Raw genomic sequence first — 25,525 nt, 5'->3', positions numbered from 1 at the left:
AATGAATGAACTTTATTACCCGTAAAGTATAAAAAAGACAAAGTACGGAGTATTATAAATAAATATAAATAAATAAACAAAAACAAATACGATAAAGAGCGAAGAAAAACAAAATTCAAACTAACAAAAGACAATATGGACTAATCAACCAGTATCTATATGGAAAAAAGGCTGCAGAGGGTCATAAACGTGAATAAAGTTGACAGTCTTTTTACATAAATCATCACTGGAACACCGAATCCGAGAAGGCACATCTACTAAACCAAATCGAGCAATTATTTTTTTGTTTCGGTGCCATCTAGGAAGCCGGAGGAGGAATTTGCAATATCTGAAATAAGCCGTACGTAGAGTATGTCGATCTTTCTTACGAAACAGATGAGCCATGCCTGATAAAAACAAAAGCACAGGGGCGCAATAAGCGTTATAAATCATGCACAAACCGTTGCGGTTGTAACGGCTTTTGTTTGGGGATATTTTTCCGTAAGCGACGCGTAGGTTTTTCACGGCTTGATTCACTAGGGATGAACAGGTAGCGGAAAGTGTTGGGCCGAAACACAGTCTAAGCCAACTAACTAAAGAAGAACATGGTAGAACTGCAGTCCCAGTAACGAATGGAGCGACCGCATAAGGGCTATTAAAACAAATAAACTCGCATTTAGACGCATTAACTGACAGTCCAATCTTAGATAGTTCATTGGTTAATATAGTAAAATTAGAAAGCAATCCACGGCGAGTCAGGGCAACAAGAAGAACGTCATCTGCATATGCAATAGAAGACAAACCAGTATTACCGTAAAAAACAGAACTTCTAAGGGGACGCAGGCACGATGCAAGCACGCATTTAAATATGCTAGGAGACAATACGGCACCTTGCCGAACTCCCTTATTAATTTTTACCGGGTCAGATATTTGGCCATTTCAGGTAACTTGAATTTTAGACTTTGAATACCAGGAAGACAATAAACTTAGTACGGAAGGATTAACACCTGAAGACGCAAGGGAAAATAGAGCCTGAGAATGCACAATATTGTCGAAAGCTCCAGAAATATCAACAGTAAGACAGTATAAAGACATTTTAGCTTTTACGGCATCTTTCATGAGTCGGCTTAAAACATGATGTGCATGGGAGCAACCGAAACTTTTCCGAAAACCAAATTAAAAAGGCGTAAAATCACAATTCGACTCAATTTCTGGTATTAACTAATGTTCAAGCAACTTACTTAAGAAACACGATACTGTAATGGGACGATAATTCACACATGACGTGGGGTCCTTGCCTCGCTTTTGAATAGACGTTACACAGCCACAAAGGAAACTATCAGGAACAAGCGACCGTGCTAAGCAAGACTGGAAAAATATTTGTAGATGGTTAAGTAGAGCAGGACAATCATAAGCAAAAAATCGGTAAGAAAGGCCGTCCTATCAAGGCTATTTGAACGCTTAATTTTTCTTAAAGCCCGGCGAATTTCAGATATTGCTACAGGCTGGACATGAGCCTGCAGGAGACGGTATGGTAAAAGCGGTTTAAGCAACTTATAATAAAAGGACTGAAGAAAACTGTTAAATACACTGAACACACGCTTATAATGATCAACAAAATTAACTAGCTGGAGACAAGATAGGGTAGATGGGGAACATTTCTCACTATTAATAACCTTATTCCAGGAGGCCTTATCGGTGGGGCCTGGCCATGCATTCAAGCGTGCCCTCTTCAAACTGGCCTTATATTCAAGTTTACACATTTGTTTCACAGAGAAAACAGCTCCGGAAGATGGTCGGTCACATGATATCCACATACGTAACCAAAATTTGGCTTTTTGCTTAGTATGTTTTACTTCAGTATCAACGTTCCAATTAGGCTTTCTTGTGCCAATCCAAACTTTATCCACAGGCACTGCAGCTTTGGAAGCTGATTTAAGGCAATGGACGATTTGACAATAATAGAAATTTAGGTTAACTGTACTTGAAGGTGAGGAAACTGACGTTTGCAGCAGGTGATATGGCACTTTTATGGTCGAGAGTAAAGCAGTTAGCGTAGCAAGGTATAGTGGGACATTAGCACGATCCCAATTCAACTTCGTATGCCACTTCGGCTGAGCCGAAAGTATTTTGCCAGATAGCTCACAGGACAAATTACAGCTAAGAATAAGGTGATCGTCGTCAATCTTCTCTTCGTCCACCCTGACAATCGATGATATTAAGCTGGAACTGGAAGAGATCACGTGATCCAGGTTCGATTTTGAACAGCCTCTGTTATGAATATACGTGAATGGGAGGCTCTTAACTGCGACATGATATATGCTAGGAATAGATTCTAGCAAGAGGATTGATCTATCGGAGGTACCAAAAATCTCACAGTTAAGGTCACCATCTAAAACCCAATTTAGGTCTTTCAAACGTAGACTTTCGAGTAGAGACTTTAAACTGGAGCAACATTTAGTGAAAGATGTGAACGATGCTATAGAACGTCGATCGCAAGGTAAGTAAACGTTTATAAAGGCGGTACTGTCACATTGAATCGCTAAGATGTTATCATCACAATGAATCACCGAGGGCTTTGATGGGGAACGGAAAAAAATTGCTAGGCCACCGGAAGGGCGGCCTCTAGTTTTCTTGGCCTCTTGCGAAAAGAAATGGTGGACAGAAGATCGCTTCAGGCTAGAAACGTTTGATTTGGTCAAAAGATGTACTTGCAAGAACACTATGTCATGGACTAATAATTCATTAATTAACAAGTCTTTGTCTTTTGTGCCGTTAATATTAAGAGAAGCAAAACTTTTCAAATTCTACTTTTTCAAATGTCTATTGAAAACGGAGTTGTTCCTTATCAATTTACAGTTGGTCAAATAACCCCTATCCCGAAAAAAGGCAAAAAGGATTTTACTTCGTGTGATTCGTTCCGACCTATAACAGTTTCTTGCACTATTTTTAAATTGTTCGAGTCAGTTATTTTGGATGAAATTGTTTCTAAATGTTATGTCCCACCCCACCAGTTTGGTTACCAAAAAGGTATTAGCCGGGAGCATGCCCTTTTTGCTTTAATGAATGTTCTTGCTGATGCAGAAAGAAGTAGATCCCATATTATCCTTTGTGCTTTAGATGTTGCTCGTGCTTTCGACTCTTGTATCTTTTCCCAAGTTTTATTTGAAGCGTATAAAAGAGGGGTAAATTTTTGTATAGTGAAGTGCCTTCTGTATATGTACCATCACCTTAAGGCGAAGTTAAAGGGGGGATCTTCCCTTTTTAATATTTTGAAAGGAGTCCGTCAAGGTGGCCTTACCTCACCTTCTTTATTTAATAACTCTGTTTTAAATGCCCAAAATTCTGTTAATTTTAGTTGTATTCACCGTGGATTTAACTTGTCTTTAATAACTTTTGCAGATGACGTTTTGAATCTAAGCCGTACTTTTAGTGGATGTGAAAACGCGTTTAATCAGCTTTATAATGAATATAAAAATATTGGGCTTTCTTTCAATGTTGATAAAACTGCTGTTGTAGCTTTCAACTTTAAAGAGACAAATGGCCCTATTTCTTTATCTTTAGCTAATGTTCATGTCCCCCTTTCTCAAAAATTAGTTTACCTTGGAATGCCTATTGGAAAAAATATGAAAGAAACTGTGAATTTATCCCTAGAACTTTTGAAGAAAAAACTGAGAATTGCTTATGCTTCAATTGCATCTAATATTAAACATATTGATAAATTAAATCTTGCGAAAATTTATAATAGCCTAGTTGTACCTCATCTCCTTTCTCTTTGTCCGGTTTGGCAGTTTTTTAGTGAACCTCAGAAAATATCTGTTCGTAGAGTATATTTTCGTTATGCTAAATTCCTTCTCAGTTACCCTCCTTGGACTAGAAATAGTTACTTAGTGAACAAATTCCGCCTAGTTTCTCCTACATCTATTATTGATAAAAGGCTTCATGATTTTCGTTCTTCTATGTCGATAGTGTCTCACCCATGGTCAGCATTACTTATTTAATTGTTTGATTGTGTTGATTTGTATTTATTTATACCTTTTTTTTCTCTCTTATTACTCCATCTTAAGGGCGTTCCGCCCTCTTTTTTTAGATGGGTTATAAATAAATTGAATTGAATTGAAAATAGTGGCTTGGTTCATTTTGGAGCAGAGTTCAGAGCGCGTTTTATCACTGGGCTATTCATACTATAGGAAACATGAGCTTCGCCGCAGTTGGCACATTTCGGAGCCTCTAAGCAAGGATTGTCTTTAGTATTGGAATGGCATCCAGAACATTTAGAGCACTTCATCTCATTCGGGGCACATGGGCAGTGAGCTAACGAATGATGGATACTTTGGCATCTAAGACACCGTCTGGGCAATTCTTTGTATTCCGATATTTTAAAAGACTCGTAACCCAAGCGCAGACCTGTAGCGATGGCAGATTTTAGTGCAGCGGAATCAAGGAACTCTAAACGGAATGTATGAGAAGAGCCGATCTGGCTGGCCTCAACAAGACCAGGAATAGCGGAGATGAGTATACTGCTAGAAACACTATCGGGAAGTCCCCTAATTACTCCAAGAGGTTTGCGATCAATCACTTTAGCAAGAATATTTGGATAGCTCGCAACAGCAAATGCGGCAAGAGAATTGGCGGAAACTTTATCCCGCGTAACAACAACCCATCTTTTCCTTACCGGATCGGACTTTACCGACACAATACCGTCATGTCCGGCGAAAGAATCAAGCTTTTTCTTGCGAGAAACGGGGTCTCTTAGTTCTGGAGGCGGATATTTAAGAACAACGGCGTACAAGGGTTTGTGATTGGTACCCTTACTATCTGAGACCAAAGAACTATTAATAGACGTTGTTGGACTATCGAGGTGAGCAAGCAATTCTAACTGATCAAGGCACTGGTTGACTTTGGCGGTAAGGATAGAATAAGCTGTCGCCGGAATGCTAGGGACTTCAGAGGGGGATTTGATCATGAACTCTGAAATATCAATATTTTCTGCAGAGCAGCGAGAAAGAGTAGCGGTAATGTCCGACAATGAACTATTCTTAGTACTGGATCACGAACGACGAGGTATAGGCTCATCTGGGAAGCAATTGCTATATAAAAGTTTCTTAGCTCCAAGAACATCTTCATACGGGAAAAAATCACTAGCGTATTTCACAATAGACTGATGGTCCAACCCCTCATCGAGATTGTGCTGAGCAAAATTCAAAACTGGGCAATAATAAAGCGTACTGGTATTCCAATTGTCCATGATAAGCAAATTTCACTCACGGCTCGACATCAGTCCAAAAACAATTAAGTGAAAGAGGTATATCCACAGAGAAGTTCTCAATAAGCACAATTATGAAATGATCCACACTGGCTAAATGAATGCAATGAGAATAAATAATAACTTATCTTTGAGTGGGGCTAGTAATCCAGTGATTTGCAAGTAATCCGAATATTTCAATGCACGACTCAGATGATAGTAGTGCTGAATACTAACTCACAGCCACAATCCATAAATAATCCTTAAGCCGTAACCATATGCAAGTTTATAAATTTACTAACAAGTTTCAATTACAAGTTCAAAAGTATTTCACTCGTTATTTATTCCAAACAGGTACAGAGTTAATCCGGCTTAAATTCAATTAGTTGTTGACTGGTCAAATCACACGTCACAAATTATCAGAGCTAGCGAAATGCGACTGCACTGAATGAATGCTAGATGCGTCTTTTAGGTTTTGGCTACTACTGCACCAATGACAATGTTTGTTGAAGCTGATTCAGGAATGGTGTTTTGTTATTTTCGGTTATCTTAATGGTAAAAGCTTGTTACAAAAATTGCATTTATAGGAATTGGGCGAAACCCCACGAAATTCTTAAGTCTTAAAACTTCAGCCACCGAAAAACAACAACTTTCAAAAATAGAAATCAACCCTTAAATAAGAAGGAAACTTTTACATTACATGATCAAATTTTTAATAAATTTATATCATAGAAAATTTGAATAATTAATAGATAAGATCTAAAGTCAAATTGGCCAACCATGACAAGGCAAGGCAGAGAGAGAGAGAGAGAGAGAGAGAGAGAGAGAGAGAGAGAGAGAGAGAGAGAGAGAGAGCGAAATTTCGAGCGCCACAAATGCAATTGATAAACTGTATTATAAACGCGTAGTTACTGGAATGGAGCTTCGAAATTTTGGCCCAGTATATAGGATGCTGAAACCTGCTCTTGATGTTGAATAAGTTTTATGTGAAAGTCTGAATAATAATAGTCTCTAAGCTAAACGTACTGAAACACTTTGTCTCAATCACTGCCGGTTCTCACTGTTTTCTATGGTGTAAATACGCCTCACTAAGTGTAAACGGTGGATACAGATCCAGTAGAGGATGTTTTTTTGCTGTCTAGCTTATTTTTGAAAAGTGGGTTAGATAGCCCATTCCCTTTCATTTGATATGCAGAGAAGGGTCGTATCCAGGATTTTTTTATACGGAGGGTTATTCTTTGCGGGGGGGGGTACAAAAAACCTTTGAAAAAGCATCAAAAATCTATTTATTTGAATTTTTGTTACGTCTTCACGAGTTGGACAAACATTGCAGAGGGGCTTCAAATCCTCTTCTCCTGGATACGGTCTTGTTGTTGAAATAGAGAAAGAAAAGACTCACCATATATTTTTTCGTAACATTTTTTTCGTAATATTTTTTCGTAATATATTTTTTCGTATTAATAGTAACTGTGCTGTGTAATCCTTAAAGCTTAAAAACTTCTTGCCTTAATGCTCTATGTCTGAACAACAAAGGGAGATTAGCCTTCTCTGGGGTGTCTGTTCGAAGTAAATTAAAATATCCAAAATCAATTTATTTTGGCCCTACAACGCAATTCTGGTCCCACTCTCTAGAGGCCTTTCAATTGTATTTTTTTTATTGATTATAGGTGGCTCTGTCAACAATTCAAAAACTGCTTGGAGTTCTCTCATGGCAAAAATGCAAGACAACCAGAGAAAGGATAAGCGGCTACCTTGTCCTCCTTTTAAACTAATTAAAGGTTAGTTTTTTAGTATATAGTCGTATTTTTGCACCGTATGTCTTATTTATCCAATAAATCCGTAAGTCTATCCATAAATAAGGTTATAAATATCCCATGCTATCCCATAAATAAGGTTAAGGAGGCATTGAGTGCTTGACATGCTGTCATCCTTAATCCAAAGACCGTAAGCTCACTTTCTGGGAATGAGCTGTTTTACTATTAAGGTCCATTATTTAAGATCTATCAAGATCCTGCAATATTAAGATTCATCTTTTAGCATAAATATCCCATACTATCTCATATATAAGGTCAAGGAGGCATTGAGTGCTTGACATATTGCTATCCTTGACCCAAAGACCGTAAGCTCACTTTCTGGGAATGAGCTGCTTTACTATTAAGATCCATTATTTAAGATCGATTAAGATCCTGTAGTATTAAGATTCATCTATTAGCTGCGTATTTTATCCCTCAAAATGTTTCACGGCTTTGCCGACTTTTTATTACCTTTAACTTCTTTTTGTCCAATTATTCGAGCTTCGGCCCTTGCAAATCTTCTGCCATGCTTGTTTGCTTGTTTTTGTTGTTTTATTTTGTATATATATATATATATATATATATATATATATATATATATATATATATATATATATATATATATATATATATATATATATATATATATATATATATATATATATATATATATATATATATATATCTATATATATAAAAATAAGTTGTCTGTGTGTGGATCTGTGGATGGATCAGGTGACGTCACCTGAAAAAACTGGATCAGGTGACGTCAAAACTGAAAAAACTAAAAAAAGGCAAAAACTACAAAAAAAACTAAAAACTAATAAAAAAATAAAAAAGCTAAAAAACTAAAAAAACTAAAAAAAGGCAAAAACTACAAAAAAAAACTAAAAACTAATAAAAAAGCTAAAAAACTAAAAAAACTAAAAAAAGGCAAAAACTACAAAAAAAACTAAAAACTAATAAAAAAAATAAAAAAGCTAAAAAAAGGTAAAAAACTAAAAAAACTAAAAACTAAAAAAAAACTAAAAAAAAAGGAAAAAACTGAAAAATAAGCAAAAATAAAGGTAAAAACCAATAAAAAACTAAAAAAAAAACTGAAAAAACTAAAAAAAGGCAAAAACTACAAAAAAAACTAAAAACTAATAAAAAAAAGTAAAAAAGCTAAAAAACTAAAAAAACTAAAAAAAGGTAAAAAAATAAAAAAAATAAAAAATAAAAAAAAACTAAAAAAAAGGAAAAAACTGAAAAATAAGCTAAAATAAAGGTAAAAACCAATAAAAAACTAAAAAGAAAAAAAGGAAAAAACTAAAAAAAATTTTCATCTAAAAAACTAAAAAAAAACTAAAAAAGGTAAAAACTAAAAGAACTAAAAAAGAAAAAAATAAATGACGACACTCAAAGAGAAAGCGACCAGGACAAAAGGAATGTTCGATTAGCAATCAACAAAGCACCGGGACACAGGGAGTATAAATGAAAAAAGCTAAAAAACTAAAAAAACTAAAAAAAGGCAAAAACTACAAAAAAAACTAAAAACTAATAAAAAAAATAAAAAAGCTAAAAAACTAAAAAAAGGTAAAAAACTAAAAAAACTAAAAACTAAAAAAAATTAAAAAAAAGGAAAAAACTGAAAAATAAGCTAAAATAAAGGTAAAAACCAATAAAAAACTAAAAAAAAAACTGAAAAAACTAAAAAAAAGGCAAAAACTACAAAAAAAACTAAAAACTAATAAAAAAAAGTAAAAAAGCTAAAAAACTAAAAAAACTAAAAAAACTAAAAAAAGGTAAAAAACTAAAAAAAATAAAAAATAAAAAAAAAATAAAAAAAAGGAAAAAACTGAAAAATAAGCTAAAATAAAGGTAAAAACCAATAAAAAACTAAAAAGAAAAAAAGGAAAAAACTAAAAAAAAATTTCATCTAAAAAACTAAAAAAAACTAAAAAAGGTAAAAACTAAAAGAACTAAAAAAGAAAAAAATAAATGACGACACTCAAAGAGAAAGCGACCAGGACAAAAGGAATGTTCGATTAGCAATCAACAAAGTACCGGGACACAGGGAGTATAAATGACGACCAGAACATAAGTAAAAAAAAAAACTAACAAAACTAAAAAGAAGGTAAAAACTACAAAAAAACTAAAAAGAAAAAAAAACTAAAAAATCTAAATAAACTAAAAAAGGAAAAAAATAAAGGAGAAAAACAAAACTAAAAAACGAATGTATATACAGACCGGGACACCGGGATACAAATGACGACCGGGACACAGGGAATATAAATGACGACCGGGACACAGGGACACAACTACAACGGGGACACCGGGGGAAACAGGGGGATATAAATGACGACCGGGACAGGGAATGGTCGATTAGCAATCACCATCAACAAAGCTCAAGGGCAATCATTAGAATCATGAGGTATAGATCTGAATACAGATTGTTTTCCCATGGACCATTATATGTTGCATGTTCAAGAGTCGGTAAACCTGACAATCTATTTATATGCAAAGACAATGGGACAGCAAAGAATGTTGTATATTCGCAAGTTTTACGTAGTTAAAACCATATATATATATATATATATATATATATATATATATATATATATATATATATATATATATATATATATATATATATATATATATATATATATATATATATATATATATATATCTATCTATATTCACAGGTGGGACATAGGGACACAACTACAATGGCGCGTAACTATTATGGCGCGTAACGACTTACGCGCGCGGGGGGGCTTGGGGGGGGCGCGAAGCGCCCCCACCAACTAGGTGTTGGGGTGGCGCGAAGCGCCACCCCAACAGCTAGTATATATATATATTAGTTTTCAACTTGCAGATGTTTATAGCCTACTGTTGGGTTGGGTGACATGACACTAAAAGTAAAAAATAGAATTGAACTTACCTAGTTGCCTAGCTATGCCTTCTAGAGTCCCACAATAGCCTAAATTAAAAGTCAGGTTCTGGGCTATTATATTAGCATATTAATTCAAATAAGATGGGGTTGCAAGGACACGAACTGAAAAAATTTTGGAACATTGAATTTCGTATGTCGATTTAAGTGGCATGTAAAGCCCACACTATTACTTCTACAGGCCAAAACATTTTTGTATTTATTTATTAGGGAACATGAAACTATTATGTCTTTCACTTTATCTGATAAGCTGGTATTATTGAAATATACCCAAACACTGTTCCATGTCGTAGGGGGCGACTCGAAACCACTAAGGGCAATGAGTGACCCCATGTATTGGAAGTGCCCAGAAGTAAAGGACTGTGGGTGGTATCACGAGTCAGAAATTGAAGAAATCACTGAACCACCTACTTTAATAAATACCTGAGGTACTTATTTGGTTCCTGAGATACGGGAAGTGTGTCTTGCAGGAACAGAACAAGCATAACTACTACTACTAATAATAATAACTCACTGCAGCACCAAGTCGCCTGAGGCCAACACAGCTACGCACGCTCCTCCTCCAACCTAATCTATTCAAGGCCTCCCTCTTGCTAGTGTTACTTACAAGTATTTATTATAGTATTTATACATGTTTATATATATATATATATATATATATATATATATATATATATATATATATATATATATATATATATATATATATATATATATATATATATATATATATATATATATATATATATATATATATATATATATATATATATATATATATATATATATATATATATATATATATATATATATATATATATATATATATATAGTATTTACAAGTAGTAAGTAACACAAAAATGGACTGTTTTAAAAGCAGCAATCAATGAATAATTTTGTGACGCTGGGGTTTTTCCCAAAAAGTTAAACCATTTTTCTTCATTTTCTTCTAAGTGCAATTGCTTTAGGGCCATTTTTTGTTTTATTAACATTTTTGAACCTTTAAGGAAATTTTATGTTTTGTTTTAAATATTTTGCTTTAACTTGGTGAGATTCTGCAATAAAATAGCCTACGATGTTTCGATGTACTACATTTTAGATGTGGTTTCGTACAACCGCCATGACTTGATATAAGGAGATTTAGCATAGGAATAGCATTGAATTATATTAGCTGGTTTCAAGTGGACCCTCTCTATGAGGTGACTTGACACGATTTTCTTCTTTTCTTTACTATTTAAAGTTGAATTAAAAAAAGAAGATATTTCACATTCTTGTAGACAAGGTTTGACTTTACAAGATGTAGTAAAACAAATGAATCATTAAATACGACTATTTCACCAGATATGGTTGACAAATTCAAGAAGTGGTGTCTTGTCACCCCAATCTACGGCACCTCTATCCTCATTGCTCCCGTATTGTACTGTGTAAGTTTTGGCCTGGTTAATTTCACATATTTTTCTGTGCGCAAAAAGAAATCGCACAAATTTGCTAAAGTTGAAAAAGCCTGAATATATCGAAAATCTCCAAAAAAAACCTTTCAATATAAACTGAACTTCTTTTCTAATCCGAAGGTTTTAACGTACGAACTTTCCATGTGCATGTAAACACTTTCTGATACATTTCGGAAAAGTGGTGATTATATACAGTTGCTTTGCGAAATATGTAGTTTTTGGTGTCCCTTCTTTATTATGGAAAGTCGCTTTTTGATTTTTATTCTTTCCATATGACCGGTCACGCTTTTTGTGCGTCTATGCTATCAGTCATTTGGTCTAAAACCCACGTACAATAGCCTACGTTTATTTGATGTAAAAGGGGGATTACCTTTTCTCTTAAAGGAGAGAGGGGTAAGAAGGGACATCAGGAGAAATAGCAGATATCTCAGTGAATAGAAAGTGTTTAATAATCACAGAGGAAATAACAAAATACTGTTTACTTCTAAAGGCATTCCACGATATTTTTGGCTGCTATTTGAACTTCAAGATTTGTTTGAAATATAGATAAATTCCGAAGATAAGATTTATCGTTCTTATGAAATTAAGTTGCAAACATGATGCTATTTTTAAAGAACATAAAGAGTGATTTCTAGTGATGTCTACATGATAAGTTTTGACCGGGTTAGAGAGTCAGGCATGTATTGTGAGAATATTTGGAATGGTGAAACAGAACCCTAAGGGTGCCAAATTCCAGAGAGCATAAAAACAAGTGACATATTAGGGTCTATGGAAAGATCTCACTTACTTATTTAACGCCTTTGCTCAGTAGGGTCCCCAGCGTTTAGGGAACTAGTTAACAGCACCGTCAGTCTTCTCCAGGTGGTCCTGTCCCGAGCTAGCTATGGGGCCTCGTTTGGGTTTGATATTGCGGATAATGAATCGTTGGTCTATTATGTAAGCCCACCAGGTGCGTGGTCTCCCTCTGTGATGTCGCTAGCCAGTTTCAGAGGAGTTGAAATCTGTGATGATCCTCGCATCACGCAAAAAATAAATACGAAACTTTATTTGCTAAAATTAAGTACAAAAATGTAGGAAAAGCAGGCCCGAAGCCCCCTCCCCTCCTTTGATCTCTGTGGGTACAATATGTAAAAAAAACATACTTACAAAATATTTTAAGCTTAAAAGGAAGCATCAGTCAGTAGCGCCCTATAGCTATTGTTAGATAAGAGCCTTAAAATCTTTATGAAACGAATGTATAATAAAGATGGAGCAAATTCTAAAATACAACTGTAAAGATATTCTGTCCTTCAACAAGGTCCCTTCAGCGAAAACTCGGATAATTTTAAAGTACTTATATTTTATTAGTTACTTGGTGACTTTGGGGGGAGTTGGGGGCAACCTAAAATCTTGGAAAACGCTTAGAGTGGAGGGATCGGGATGAAACTTGGTAGGGAAAATAAGCGCAAGTCCTAGATATGTCTCTTTGGGGGGTTTGGTGGTTAGGGTTAATTCTGAAAAATTAGAAAAAATGAGTTATTTTTAACTTACAAAGGAGTGATCGGATCTTATTGAAATTTGTTGTTCTCAAAGCTCTTATTTGAAATCCCGACCGAATCCGGTGACATTGGGGGGAGTAGGGGGGGACCTAAAATCTTGGAAAACGCTTAGAGTGGAGGGATCAGGATGAAACTTGGTGGGAAAAGTAATCACAAGTCCTAGATACGTGATTGACATAGCCGGAACGGATCCGTTCTCTTTGGGGGATTTGGGGGGGGGGGGGTCAATTCAAAAAATTAGGTATTTTTACCTTACGAAGGAGTGATCGGATCTTAATGAAATTTCATATTTAGAACGACCTCGTAACTCAGATCTCTTATTTTAAATCCTGACCGGATCCAGTATCATGGGGGGGGGATCTTGGAAACCGCTTAAAGCGGAGAGATCAGGATGACACTTGGTGGGAAGAATAAGCACAAGTCCAAGATACGTGACTGACATAACCGGACCGGATTCGCTCTCTTTGGTGGAGCTGGGGAGGGGGGGGAGTAATTTGGAAAAATTAGAAAAAATGAGGTATTTGTAACTTACGAACCGGTGATCAGATCTTAGTGAAATTTGATATTTAGAAGGATCTTGTGCTTTAGAACTCTTATTTTAAATTCCGACCAGATCCGGTGACAGTGGGGGAGCTGGAGGGGATACCGGAATTCTTGGAAAACGTTAAAATCGAGGTATCTTACGAATGGGTGATCGGATCTTAATGAAACCTGATATATAGAAGAATCTTATGTCTCAGATGTTCCGTTTTCAAATTCAAATCGGATTTGGGGACATAGAGCGTTGGGGGGGACGCTCAGAGTGGAGAGATAGGGATGAAACCTGATGGGAAGAATAAACACAAGTTTTAGATACGAAATTGACATAATTGGAACGGATCCGTTCTCTTTGGGTGAGCTGGGAGTTGTTAATTTGGAAAAATTAGAAAAATTAAGGTATTTTTAAGTTAAGAACGGGTGACCGAATCTTAAAGAAATTTGATATTTAGAAGGAACTCATGTCTCAGAGCTCTTATTCCAAATCCCGACCAGATCTGTTGACAATGGGGAGAGTTGGAGGGAAAACTGGAAATCTTGGAAAACGCTTATAAATGTTGTAGATACGTGATTGATATTACTGGACTGGATCCGCTCTCTTTGGAGGAGTTAGGGGGTGAGGTTCAGTGCTCTGGCGTGTTTGGTGCTTCTGGACGTGCTAGGACGATGAAAATTGGTAGGCGTGTCAGGTAGCTGCACAAATTGACTTGATAAAGTCGTTATCCCGATTCGACCATCTAAGGGGCTGAAGGGAGAGGAAAAAGTAGAAAAATTGAGGTATTTTTAACGTACGAGTGGGTGATAGGATCTTAATGAATTTTGATATTTAGAAGGACCTCGTGACTCAGAGCTCTTGTTTTAAATCCTGACCGGCATTAACCCTCTGATTTTCCTTTTAAAGTAATCTATTGATTCTTAGAATTTTGCGAGAGCTCATACCATATGAGTTCTTGGCTCTTGGCTCTTCCGATCTCATCACAAGTGCCATATGAGCTCTTAGCTCTTGTTCTTTTAGATTTTTTTACCATCCCTTATTTTTTTAAATTCTGTTATTTATTTATTTATCTAGTTTTTCATATTTATAGGTTATAGTTTATTTATTTTTGTTTTTAATTAAATAGTTGAGGTTTAAGTAAATGGTTGAGGTTGTAAAGCTTCACAGCATTTCCCAATAGGCTCAGTGTCCCATGAATGCATCCATGGTTGCATCATTGTGTTGTGTTCCCTGTTTTACTAGTTCAGTTTTTTTTCTCCTTTCTTTCCATGAAAAACTGAGGCATGTTATGGCAGTTTGAAACATCCATCTAATTCGATAATTTTGTTCAATACTACATGTGTAATTAGAACATCCAAACAAGAAATGAAAACCTAAGATTTCAACTGAACATTGAATTAAAATTTGGATTTGAATGGTTAATCCATTATTGAACAGGGTCCCTTAAAGTCTGTTCCTTCTGCTTTATGGGCATTGGTGAGGCGGTTCTTGGGAGGTTGAGCCGAATTCTGACCCACGCCTTCTGCTATCGATCCTTGTAGATTTTAGGTTACTTCTAAATAACGTCACCTATACAACTTGTCCAAACCTGCTCCTCTAAAAAGTCAGTAGGTTTGCACCCAATGTCTTTTGTTACATAAGAAAGTGTCATCTCAAATGGGGCCACAGTCTGCGGTGGCAAAAATTGGCGTAGAATTCTCTTATTTTTCAAAGAAGTGTCCATATAAAATACTAGCTGTTAACAGCTAGTAAAATAACACCTAGTTGGTGGGGCGCTTCGAGCCCCTCCCCCAAGCCCCCCGCGCGCGTAAGTCGGTACGCGCCATTGTAGTTGTGTCCCTGTGTCCCACCTGTGAATATAGATAGACATATATATGTTTTTAACTACGTAAAACTTGCGAATATACAACATTCTTCGCTGTCCCATTGTCTGTGCATATAAATAGATTGTCAGGTTTACCTACTCTTGAACATGCAACATATAATTGTCCATGGGAAAAACAATCGGTATTCAGATCTATACCTCATTAGCTTTGTTGATGGTGATTGCTAATCGGACATTCCCTGTGTCCCCGTCGTCATTTATATATCCCCCCTGTGCCCCCTCGCGTCCCCGTTGTAGTTGTGTCTCTGTGTCCCGGTTGTCATTTGTATTCCCTGTGTCCCGATGTCCCAGTCTGTAATTTCTCTTTGAGTGTCCCGGTCGTCATTTATATTCCCTGTGTCCCGGTGTTCCGGTCGTCATTTGTGTCCCGGTGTCCCGGTCGTCATTTGTGTCCCGGTCTGTAATTTCTCTTTGAGTGTCCCGGTCGTCATTTATATTCCTTTTTCCCGGTCGTCATTTGTGTCCAGGTGTCCCGGTCTGTAGTGTCATCTTATAATGACGTCATATACAAAGCCTTATATACTTATATCTTGCGAATATACAACATTCTTCGCTGTCCCATTGTCTGTGCATATAAATAGATTGTCAGGTTTACCAACTCTTGAACATGCAACATATAATTGTCCATGGGAAAAATAATCCGTATTCAGATCTATACCTCATTATTCTAATGATTGCCCTTGAGCTTTGTTGATAGTGATTGCTAATCGAACATTCCCTGTGTCCCCGTCGTCATTTATATATCCCCCCTGTGCCCCCCGGCGTCCCCGTTGTAGTTGTGTCCCTGTGTCCCGGTCGTCATTTATATTCCCTGTGTCCCGGTCGTTATTTGTGTCCTGGTGTCCCAGTCTATAATTTCTCTTTGAGTGTCCCGGTCGTCATTTATATTCCCTGTGTCCCGGTCGTCATTTGTGTCCCGGTCTGTAATTTCGTCAGTTGACAAACAACTTCATGACGGCATAATGCTCAATCCTTATAATGACGTGAGTCGACAAACATGCATGACGTCAGTCAACACACAAACAACTTATTTATATATATATAGATAATCACTTCGGGAAATGCTATGAGAGACTACACTGATCAAATAATGAAACGGGAAAGGGATATAGGAATTTTATGATTTTAAACGCAGTAATAGACAAGCAAAATCCATAGGGACGTCTCGTTTTTATCATTATACTAGCTTCCTTTATTATATTCTTTTTAAAGGAAGGGCCACTTATTTATACAACGATAAGGTAATTTGAAATCCAATTGTATATTTGTAGTTTCAAGTTTGCTATGGTGTTAGGAGTTATTCATGCGATTTTTCGCGACGGGAAACTGAAGCTAGATTATTCATGCCATTCTTCGCGACAGTAAACTGTTGCTAGATATCAGTAGAAAGAAATACGTTGACCTTGTTCTTGTCCTCATGTCTGGATTTGGTGCTGACCAGTTTAGGAATGCCAAATTATGATTAGACATAGGAAAGCCAAGGACCGTCGTGGAAAAAGTGGGGTTGCTTAGTAGCAGTGTATACTTAGCAGTTTTCGCGACCTAGTGAAATTTATTGGTAGATTTCGCTACTTTGGGAATTCTGTCAGATTCTGCTACTGGCAGCTTTGGAACTTTTTTCATACCTGGCCATTAGTTTATGCTGTCCATGAAGATTCTAAGATGTAGGAATAAGGTGCTTGGAATGTCTAAGAATCCCTATTACGCTTAAGATGCTTTGAGTGAAATCTACTCAGTCCAGTTTTTGTAATTTTTTTGTCCCCTGTTATTTTCCAAGCATTCAACTAAGATGCTTAAAATGTCTAAGATGTGGAATCCTTATTGCCCTTAAGATGGTTGGAATGACCCCTGGCTCAGTCCAATTTTTGTCTTTTTGTCATTTTTCGTCCCCTGTTTTTGTCAAAGCATCTAACTAAGATGCTTGGAATGTGTAGGATGTAGAATCCTTATTACCCTTATTACACTGATTACGATGGTGCTAAAGGACATGCTATGAGGTGTGTAAGATAAGATCTCTATTTGAAAAATCACCTTCCGAAGCTGAGAACAGCTGAATTCGTATTTTGGATTAAGAAAAAATGAAACAAGAAAATATTAAACAAGATTTAAGAACGCCAATGCACTTAAAACTGGCTAAAGGATACAATTAATAACTCATTGAACAAAAAATAAGAAAAAGGTCTAAAAATAAATAAGGAACCAAATCTAGGGAAAAGAAAAAACGAAAAATCAAAACAGATATTTCTGCTAGGACTCCGCCAAGCCGTCCTCAGTGCTAATTAAAGGAACGAAAAAACAAGTTAAAACAAGTCAAAAATAACCCTTTGAATTAAACTATATCTTGACAGTGAAACAACTAAAACAAAACGCAACCAAAACAAATGTAAGGCCATTCAAAATTGGATTGGACTGTAATTCTTTCCCTAGCGAGTAACGTAGCCTCTCTATTGACCTGATTTGTGTTAAAACGGTAAATTTAAAATTGTCTGTAATTTTTTTCTTACATTGTCTTTAAATTGTCAGTAAGTTTTAAATCTTCTTTTAAAATTGTCAATGTTTATGCTGTCAATAAACATCCGCTTACCTTAAAGTTCAAAGCCCCAAAAAATGTAGAATGCCTTTTGAAGTTTTTTTTTATGCTGAATTTTCTGACGTTCTTCCCACCATCCCTGTCTTGAAGACTTCAGCGATACATAGTAGAGTTGGTGCAGATTCGGTGGAGCTTTATATTCCCTATATCTATATATAAAAAAAATAAGTTGTCTGTCTGTGTGTCTGTCTGTCTGTCCGGTGACGTCATGTTTCTGTGCTGACTGACGTCATGAAATTAGTTGTCGTCATTTTTGCTTTGATGGTGACGTCATTAATGGTATTTAAGACATTTGTTCACGGAAAAATGTTTAATTGTAAAATGACTGAAGAACCTACAATGGCAACAGCCGAGGACGCTGCTCAAAGAGTTTATGCCAAAAAACTTGCTGCTGATAGAGAAAGTAAGAAAAGAAAGCGTTCCAAGGAATCACAAGAACAGCAAGAAAACAGGCTTGCAGCTGATAGAGAAAGTAAGAAAAGAAAGCGTGCCGGGGAATCACAAGAACAGCAAGAAAACAGGCTTGCGGCTAAAGAACTTAAAACCGCGCAGTTAGATGAAAATCCACCTGGACAGCGAGAGTCAAAACATATCAAAACTGAAAATGATAGCGATGATGATTGGGTTTGGGATTTTGACTTGGATAAGGTCATCAATGCCTACCAGATTTAAGTTAAAAAAAAAACAAAGGTTCGTCATAGTGACGCTGAAAAATAAAGAAGAAAAAGAAAACTGAAAAAAGAAAAAAGGTAAAAAACTAAAAAAAAAACTAAAAAGAAAAAACACTCAAAGAGAAATTACAGACCGGGACACAAATGACGACCGAGACAGAGGGAATATAAGTGACGACCGGGAACCTCAAAGAGAAATTACAGACTGGGACACCCGGACACAAATCACGACCGGGACACAGGGAATATAAATGACGACCGGGACACAGGGACACAACTACAACGGGGACGCCGGGGGCACAGGCGAGATATATAAATGACGACCGGGACACAGGGATTGTTCGAATAGAAATTACAGACCGGGACACCGGGACACAAATGAAGACCGGGACACCGGGACACAGGGAATATAAATGACGACCGGGACACTCAAAGAGAAATTACAAACTGGGACACCGGGACACAAATGACGACCGGGACACAGGGAATATAAATGACGACCGGGACAATAATGAGGTATAGATCTGAATACGGATTGTTTTTCCCATGGACAATTATATGTTGCATGTTCAAGAGTCAGTAAACCTGACAATCTATTTATATGCACAGACAATGGGACAGCGAAAAATGTTGTATATTCGCATGTTTTACGTAGTTAAAAACATATATTTATATCTATCTCTATTCACAGGTGGGACACAGGGACACAACTACAATGGCGCGTAACTAATATGGCGCGTAACGACTTACGCGCGCGGGGGGGCTTGGGGGGTGCGCGAAGCGCCCCACCAACTAGGTGTTGGGGTGGCGCGAAGCGCCACCCCAACAGCTAGTGTAAAATATAAACATTAGTTCTACATTTTATTAGTGTTTGGTCTTGTCTGAATGCATGACAACTTGAGCAGTCATTTTCCTATTTAATTTTTTTTTTCAGGAACTCCTTTTGCTGTGGATGCTTTTTCTTATGGGAGCCTGCCCGGTGTGACGGCTTACTTCCTGTCACATTTTCACTATGACCATTACATCGGACTCACTCGCAGGTTTTCATCACCAATATACTGCAGCAAAATAACTGGTAAGTAGCCTCCGTAATCTTATTGAAGACAAAAAGGGGGTTGAGTAGATCTCTGATTAATTTTAATTATTTTTGTGTGTCTGCCTACCTAGTCCGTCGACTATTTTTTCTATCACGTTTTTGCGATTATCATCGCTTCGGACTCTATCATTGATGCATTGTAACAGAGTAAATCGAAAGTGTCTAGCTAAGATTATTGAAAAAAAGGGAGTTGAGGAGGGATCTGTCCCTTGAGACCTCTGATTAGCTTTATTATTTTCTGTCTCCCTGCCCAACCCAGTCTGACGGCTTATTTTCTACTTCTTTTTTGCCATAATCCTCACTTCTGACGCAGTCGGAAGATTTCTGTGTCGATACTTTATAGCAGAATAACTGTGTCCAGCTAAGTTTATTGAAGGAGAAAAAAGAATTTGAGCAGGGATATATCCCAAGAGATTTCTGATTAGTTTTGATTATTTTGGTCTCTCTGCCCTTCCCTCTCTGACGGCTTGCTTTCTGTTGCACTCTTAATATAATCATTACTTTGTACTCAATCATCGGTTTTCTTCGTTGATACATTGTAGCAGGATAGCCAGAAAGCGTTCAGCTAAGTGTACTGAAGTAAAAGGGAGTTGAACAGGGATATATCCCTAGAAATTTCTGATTAGTTTTGATTGTTTCGGTCTCTGGCCTTCCCTCTAAAGGTTTGCTTTCTATTTCAATCTTATCGTAATCATTACTTTGCACTTTGGTTGAAAAGGGATATATTCCTAGAAATGTTTGATTAGTTTTGATTATTTTGGTCTCTCTGCCCTTCCCTCTCTGGCGGCTTGCTTTCTGTAGCACTCTTACTATAATCATTACTTTGGACTCATTCGTCTGTTTTCTTCGTTGATACATTGCAGCAGGATAGACAGAAAGCGTCCAGCTAAGTGCATTAAAGTAAAAGGGGGTTGAACAGGGATCTATCCCTAGAGATTTCTGATTAGTTTTGATTATTTTGATCTCTCTTCCCTTCCCTCTCTGACGGCTTGCTTTCTGTTGCACTCTTACTATAATCATTACTTTGGACTCAATAATCTCATAATCTTATCGTAATCATTACTTTGGACTCAATAATCTCATAATCTTATCGTAATCATTACTTTGGACTCAATATTCGGTTTTCTTCGTTGATACATTGCAGCAGGATAGCCAGAAAGCGTCCAGCTAAGTGCATTGAAGTAAAAGGGGGTTGAACAAGGATATATCCCTAGAAATTTCTGATTAGTTTTGATTATTTCGGTCTCTCTGCCCTTCCCTTTGAAGGCTTGCTATCCATCGTAATCATGGCTTTGGACTCAATCGTCGGTTTTCTTCGTTGATACATTGTAGCAGGATAGCCGGAAAGCGTTCAGTTAAGTGTATTGAAGTAACAGGGGATTGAACAGGGATATATTTCTGGAAACTTCTGATTATTTTTGATTATTTCGGTCTCTCTGCCCTTCCTTCTGAAGGCTTGCTTTCTATTACAATCTGATCATAATCTTTGCTTAGGACTCAAAACGTCGGTTTTTTTCGTTGATACATTGCAGCAGGATAGCCGGAAAGCGTCCAGCTAAGTGTATTGAACTGAAAGGGGGTTGAACAGGATCTATACCTGGAGTTCTCTCATTAGTTTTAGTTTAATTTGGTCTTCTTTGCCCCACCGACTCTGACGGCCTATTTTCTACCATTTTTACCACAGTAATCTCTTTTGACTGAATTTTCAGCTTCACTCCTGCTGCTTTTTGTCCAATTTAAAAACATAAATAATTTACATATGTCGTATGATTCATGATAGGTAATAATAGCTTAATTATGTATTTCACATGTATAGTTTGAACAAAAGAATTCAGTACTTATTAAATCAGTTCTTTGTCAAGGGATGCTATTCTGAGAGGTGACTAATTACTTTAAACATTGACTTACGAATATAATTGACCAACTTGAAGGAATACCAGTAGACTATAAAATAGAATTTTCACTTCAGCAACATAGAATATCTTGATTCTTTTGTGTAATATTTTATATCTATCATGGATTGGAATGGAACATATAGATATATAGGTTACGACCATGGAAAAAGTTTGCCAAGGTCTATATATATATATATATATATATATATATATATATATATATATATATATCATGAAAAGAGAAATCACCAATGCTACAGCACAAACACAAAAAAAAAAAAAAAAAAAAAAAAAAAAAAAAAAAAGAGAGACAGAACAAACCCCACGAGCTCTGCCAGTCCTCTGCAGATTTATTGAAGTTAATAACCATGACTTATTATAAATCATGGTATTTTTTCAAAATGTTTGTTACAAATATTGAGAAAATTCGACGTTCCAAAAACATGTTTTAAGCCATTTTCGTAATTAGACTTAAACCTGTACAACGAACAAGGTAGATCATCATATATATATATATATATATATATATATATATATATATATATATATATATATATGTTATGACCTTGGAAAAATTTGTTTCTCCCTCCAAGTTCCTTGAAATATTTCATAAAGCGTCTGCCTACTGAAATTACAGACCCCTGAACGTGAAGGGCTTGAATAGATGGGATTGAGGTGGTAAGTCAGTGCCCTAATGGAAAAAAGGAAGTGTTTTTCTTTTGAAACCGCGCTGTGGACTGGGCTAATCGAGTTTGTTTATACCGATTACTGAATTAATAAGACAACACTCAGAAAGTGATCAGTTTGAGCTTTGACATTTAGATAAATAGTGTTTAACTTAACGTATATTGTAACAGCAAGCTGTGTAAAAAATGCGGTCCCTTCCTGTTTTCTAGAGCTATAATGAGAGAAAGGTTGAGGTGGCTAGGACATGCTCTGTGGATAAAGCATGACAGATTGCCAAAGATTGTCCTTGTCGGCGACCAACCATCAAGGGTCTAACGAAATGCCACCTTATTACATCTAGGACTAAATGTAAGTCTTCACCGAATGGGATGGGAGGAGGTCGTCAGCAAATTTTTAAGGGACATTAGAACTTCCTAAGAAGTTGTAAAGGGGGAGTCTTTGAAAAGATCAGGATGGAGGAAATGATTTCGTAACTGTGTTGGCCTCAGGCGCTTTGGTGGTGCTGTGATCTGTCAGCAGTAGTTGTAGTAGTAGTTTATTGTTATTTTGGACTGGATTTTCAATAAAGTGAGTTTGTTCTTCCTTTGTATAGTTCGAAGGCACCAATTTACGAAAATACCTTAGAGGTGAGGGAGTTTTTCGATTTTTTAATGAAGATTCAAAAGATATATTTCTCAGAATCAAACGACGGAGAGCATTTTTGAAAAAAAAATTATAATGAAAATACTGAACAAAGATTTTTTAAACGCACTTAATATAATGTATTTAAACAGATTTATTTTCTGCACTATAATGTAACGTTTTGATAACTTGAAGTGTTTTTGCGAAAGAGACTTAAAAAAAAAAACAGTTTTCCTTTGAGAGAGCTATGGTCAGTCCCCGGTCTTGCTCATTGTTCAGACCGCAACTTCCCCAGTCTTGTGGGTACCCCAACAGGGTCAAGGCAGTCCTTTGCAGATGCCGTTATCCATAGGCTGGATCTTACGCCCTGTCGAAGTTGTCCTCCAATAAAGGATCTTTCCACGATGGTGTTCTGTGTCACTAAGCAATTTAAACCAATACTAGGAGGTTTGAAACTCACGGGACGTGTGCACTCACCAATGGACCCTGCTGAGTGTACTTTTGAGGGGCCTTGTTCCTCCTCCACCTTTATTTACGGCCCTTGGGTGAGAGTGCCCCAGTTTCTATTATGGGCCCCCAGGAACAAGATCCTCCCTTGTTCCGTGCCTTCTATGGAGTTACCCTGCATATCTGTAGGGTGTTGCCAAAGTGACGCAACCTGGCGAAACGCTGAGTGGTCTGATGGAGGCCCATACTGAGCAGTAGAATCAGCGAGAAGAGGGCCAGAACCTATATAATACTATAACAAAAGAAGAGGTGGAGGAAGTAATAAGTAAATTAGGTACTATAATTTTAACCTTTAATTTTATAGCTTCAAATTTATTAACGTCATATATTAACCGTGATATTAACCGTGAAGCTTCCACTTTGAATTTTGCTTTCATTTCTATTTGTTTTTGTGTTAACATACTCGTGTTGTCTTCAAACTGTTGAAGTTAATAAACATATTCTAAATCTATTTGTATTTTAAGGAACTATAAATTTCTGACAAAAATATCAATTATGTCTAATTTATCATTGGCAGCACAATAACGCTGCCTAAGTAAAGAGCGACGTGTGCACAATGGAATATTTTATTATTTTTCACCAAGGCACTTCGTATAGAAAGGGTTGTCGCAGATACTTTGGAATGAGCTCATTCGATCGGAAATTGAAAGTTCTAGTGCCCTTTTAAGAGTCGAAAGTGATTGGAGAAACTAGCCCCCCTCTTACGCTTATTAATCCGCGAAACACATCCGATCAAACTTTTAGATAGCCATTTGGGAGCGATTAGGTGGGTGATCAATTAACTAAAAAGGCAATGCACACTACTCCTACTGCTCGCACTGCTGCTACTACTACTACTAATTCCCCTACTTTTAAATACTGCTTCTGTAGCAACTACTTTTAAAGATTCTTGAGGACTTTTGAGGATTGAGGTGAAAATTGGAGAAAATGTCGAGGAGAAAGTTGAACTAAATTAAAACATACTACGTGCATATAGACTGTCAAAAGGGTGTATCAGCAATATCTTAGGAACGGCTTATTCTATGAAGCTGAAAGTTTCTGGGCTTCATGAGGGAGATGTTTAACTGACCAAAAGGCAATATTTGTATACTAATGCTACTGCAACTGCTTTTACTACTACTAATACTACTCCTACTCTATGATACTAGTTCGACTAAGGCTAGGGGTCTGAAAGTGAAAATTTAAGAAAATATTGAGGGAGAAGTTGCACTAAGAGTTTCTAATAAGTTTTCTTCTTCATTTAAATTCTTAAAGGTGTTTTCTATAAGGTGTTGGCTTTTGAGATGTTTCAAACAGGCTAAATTGGCTACTTAGGTCTACTTTTGCAGTACTAGCAGGGTTTCTAATAAGTTTCCTTCTTAATTTAAATTCTCAAAGGTGTTTTTCTATAAGGTGTTGGCTTGTGAGATGTTTTAAACAGGCTAAATTGGCTACTTAGGTCTACTTTTGCAGTACTAGCAGAGTTTCTAATAAGTTTTCTTCTTAATTTAAATTCTCACAGGTGTTTTTCTATAAGGTGTTGGCTTGTGAGATGTTTCAAACAGGCTAAATTGGATACTTAGGTCTACTTTTGCAGTACTAGCAGGGTTCCTAATAAGTTTCCTTCTTAATTGAAATTCTCAAAGGTGTTTTTCTCTAAGGCGTTGGCTTGTGAGATGTTTATAACAGGCTAAATTGGATACTTATGTCTACTTTTGGAGTACTAGCAGGGTTTCTAATAAGTATCCTTCTTAATTTAAATTCTCAAAGGTGTTTTTCTATAAGGTGTTGGCTTTTGAGATGTTTCAAACAGTCTAAATTGGCTACTTAGGTCTACTTTTGCAGTACTAGCAGGGTTTCTAATAAGTTTCCTTCTTAATTTAAATTCTCAAAGGTGTTTTTCTATAAGAGGTTGGATTGTGAGATGTTTCAAACAGGCTAAATTGGATACTTAGGTCTACTTTCGCAGTACTAGCAGGGTTTCTAATAAGTTTCCTTCTTGATTTAAATTCTCAAAGGTGTTTTCTATAAGGTGTGGCTTGTGAGGTGTTGCAATCAGGCCAAATGGGCTATTTATTAAATAATTATTAGTTAACATGCTAGGTTTTGGTAGAGGACAAT

At 36.5% G+C, this 25,525-nt stretch overlaps 1 protein-coding gene across 4 annotated transcripts in view; it reads left to right on the top strand.

The window, feature by feature from the left end:
• LOC136039177 (uncharacterized) overlaps positions 1-25,525 on the top strand; it is a 92,769-nt gene that overhangs the window by 16,398 nt on the left and 50,846 nt on the right. For all 4 annotated transcript variants that reach the window (XR_010620387.1, XR_010620388.1, XM_065722695.1 and 1 more), the window contains exons 3-4: positions 6,892-7,002; positions 19,554-19,694. Coding sequence is in view for 2 of the 4 variants with exons in the window: in XM_065722695.1 (XP_065578767.1) it covers positions 6,892-7,002; positions 19,554-19,694 (252 nt within the window). In the remaining 2 variants the exon portion in view is untranslated. The remainder of the gene's footprint in view (positions 1-6,891; positions 7,003-19,553; positions 19,695-25,525) is intronic.

This window comes from Artemia franciscana, chromosome 19 (genome assembly GCF_032884065.1).
Source record: "Artemia franciscana chromosome 19, ASM3288406v1, whole genome shotgun sequence".
NCBI classification, from domain to species: Eukaryota; Metazoa; Arthropoda; class Branchiopoda; order Anostraca; family Artemiidae; genus Artemia; species Artemia franciscana.
Note: the sequence above shows the minus strand (reverse complement) of the source record. Positions and strands in the feature narration are given on the sequence as shown.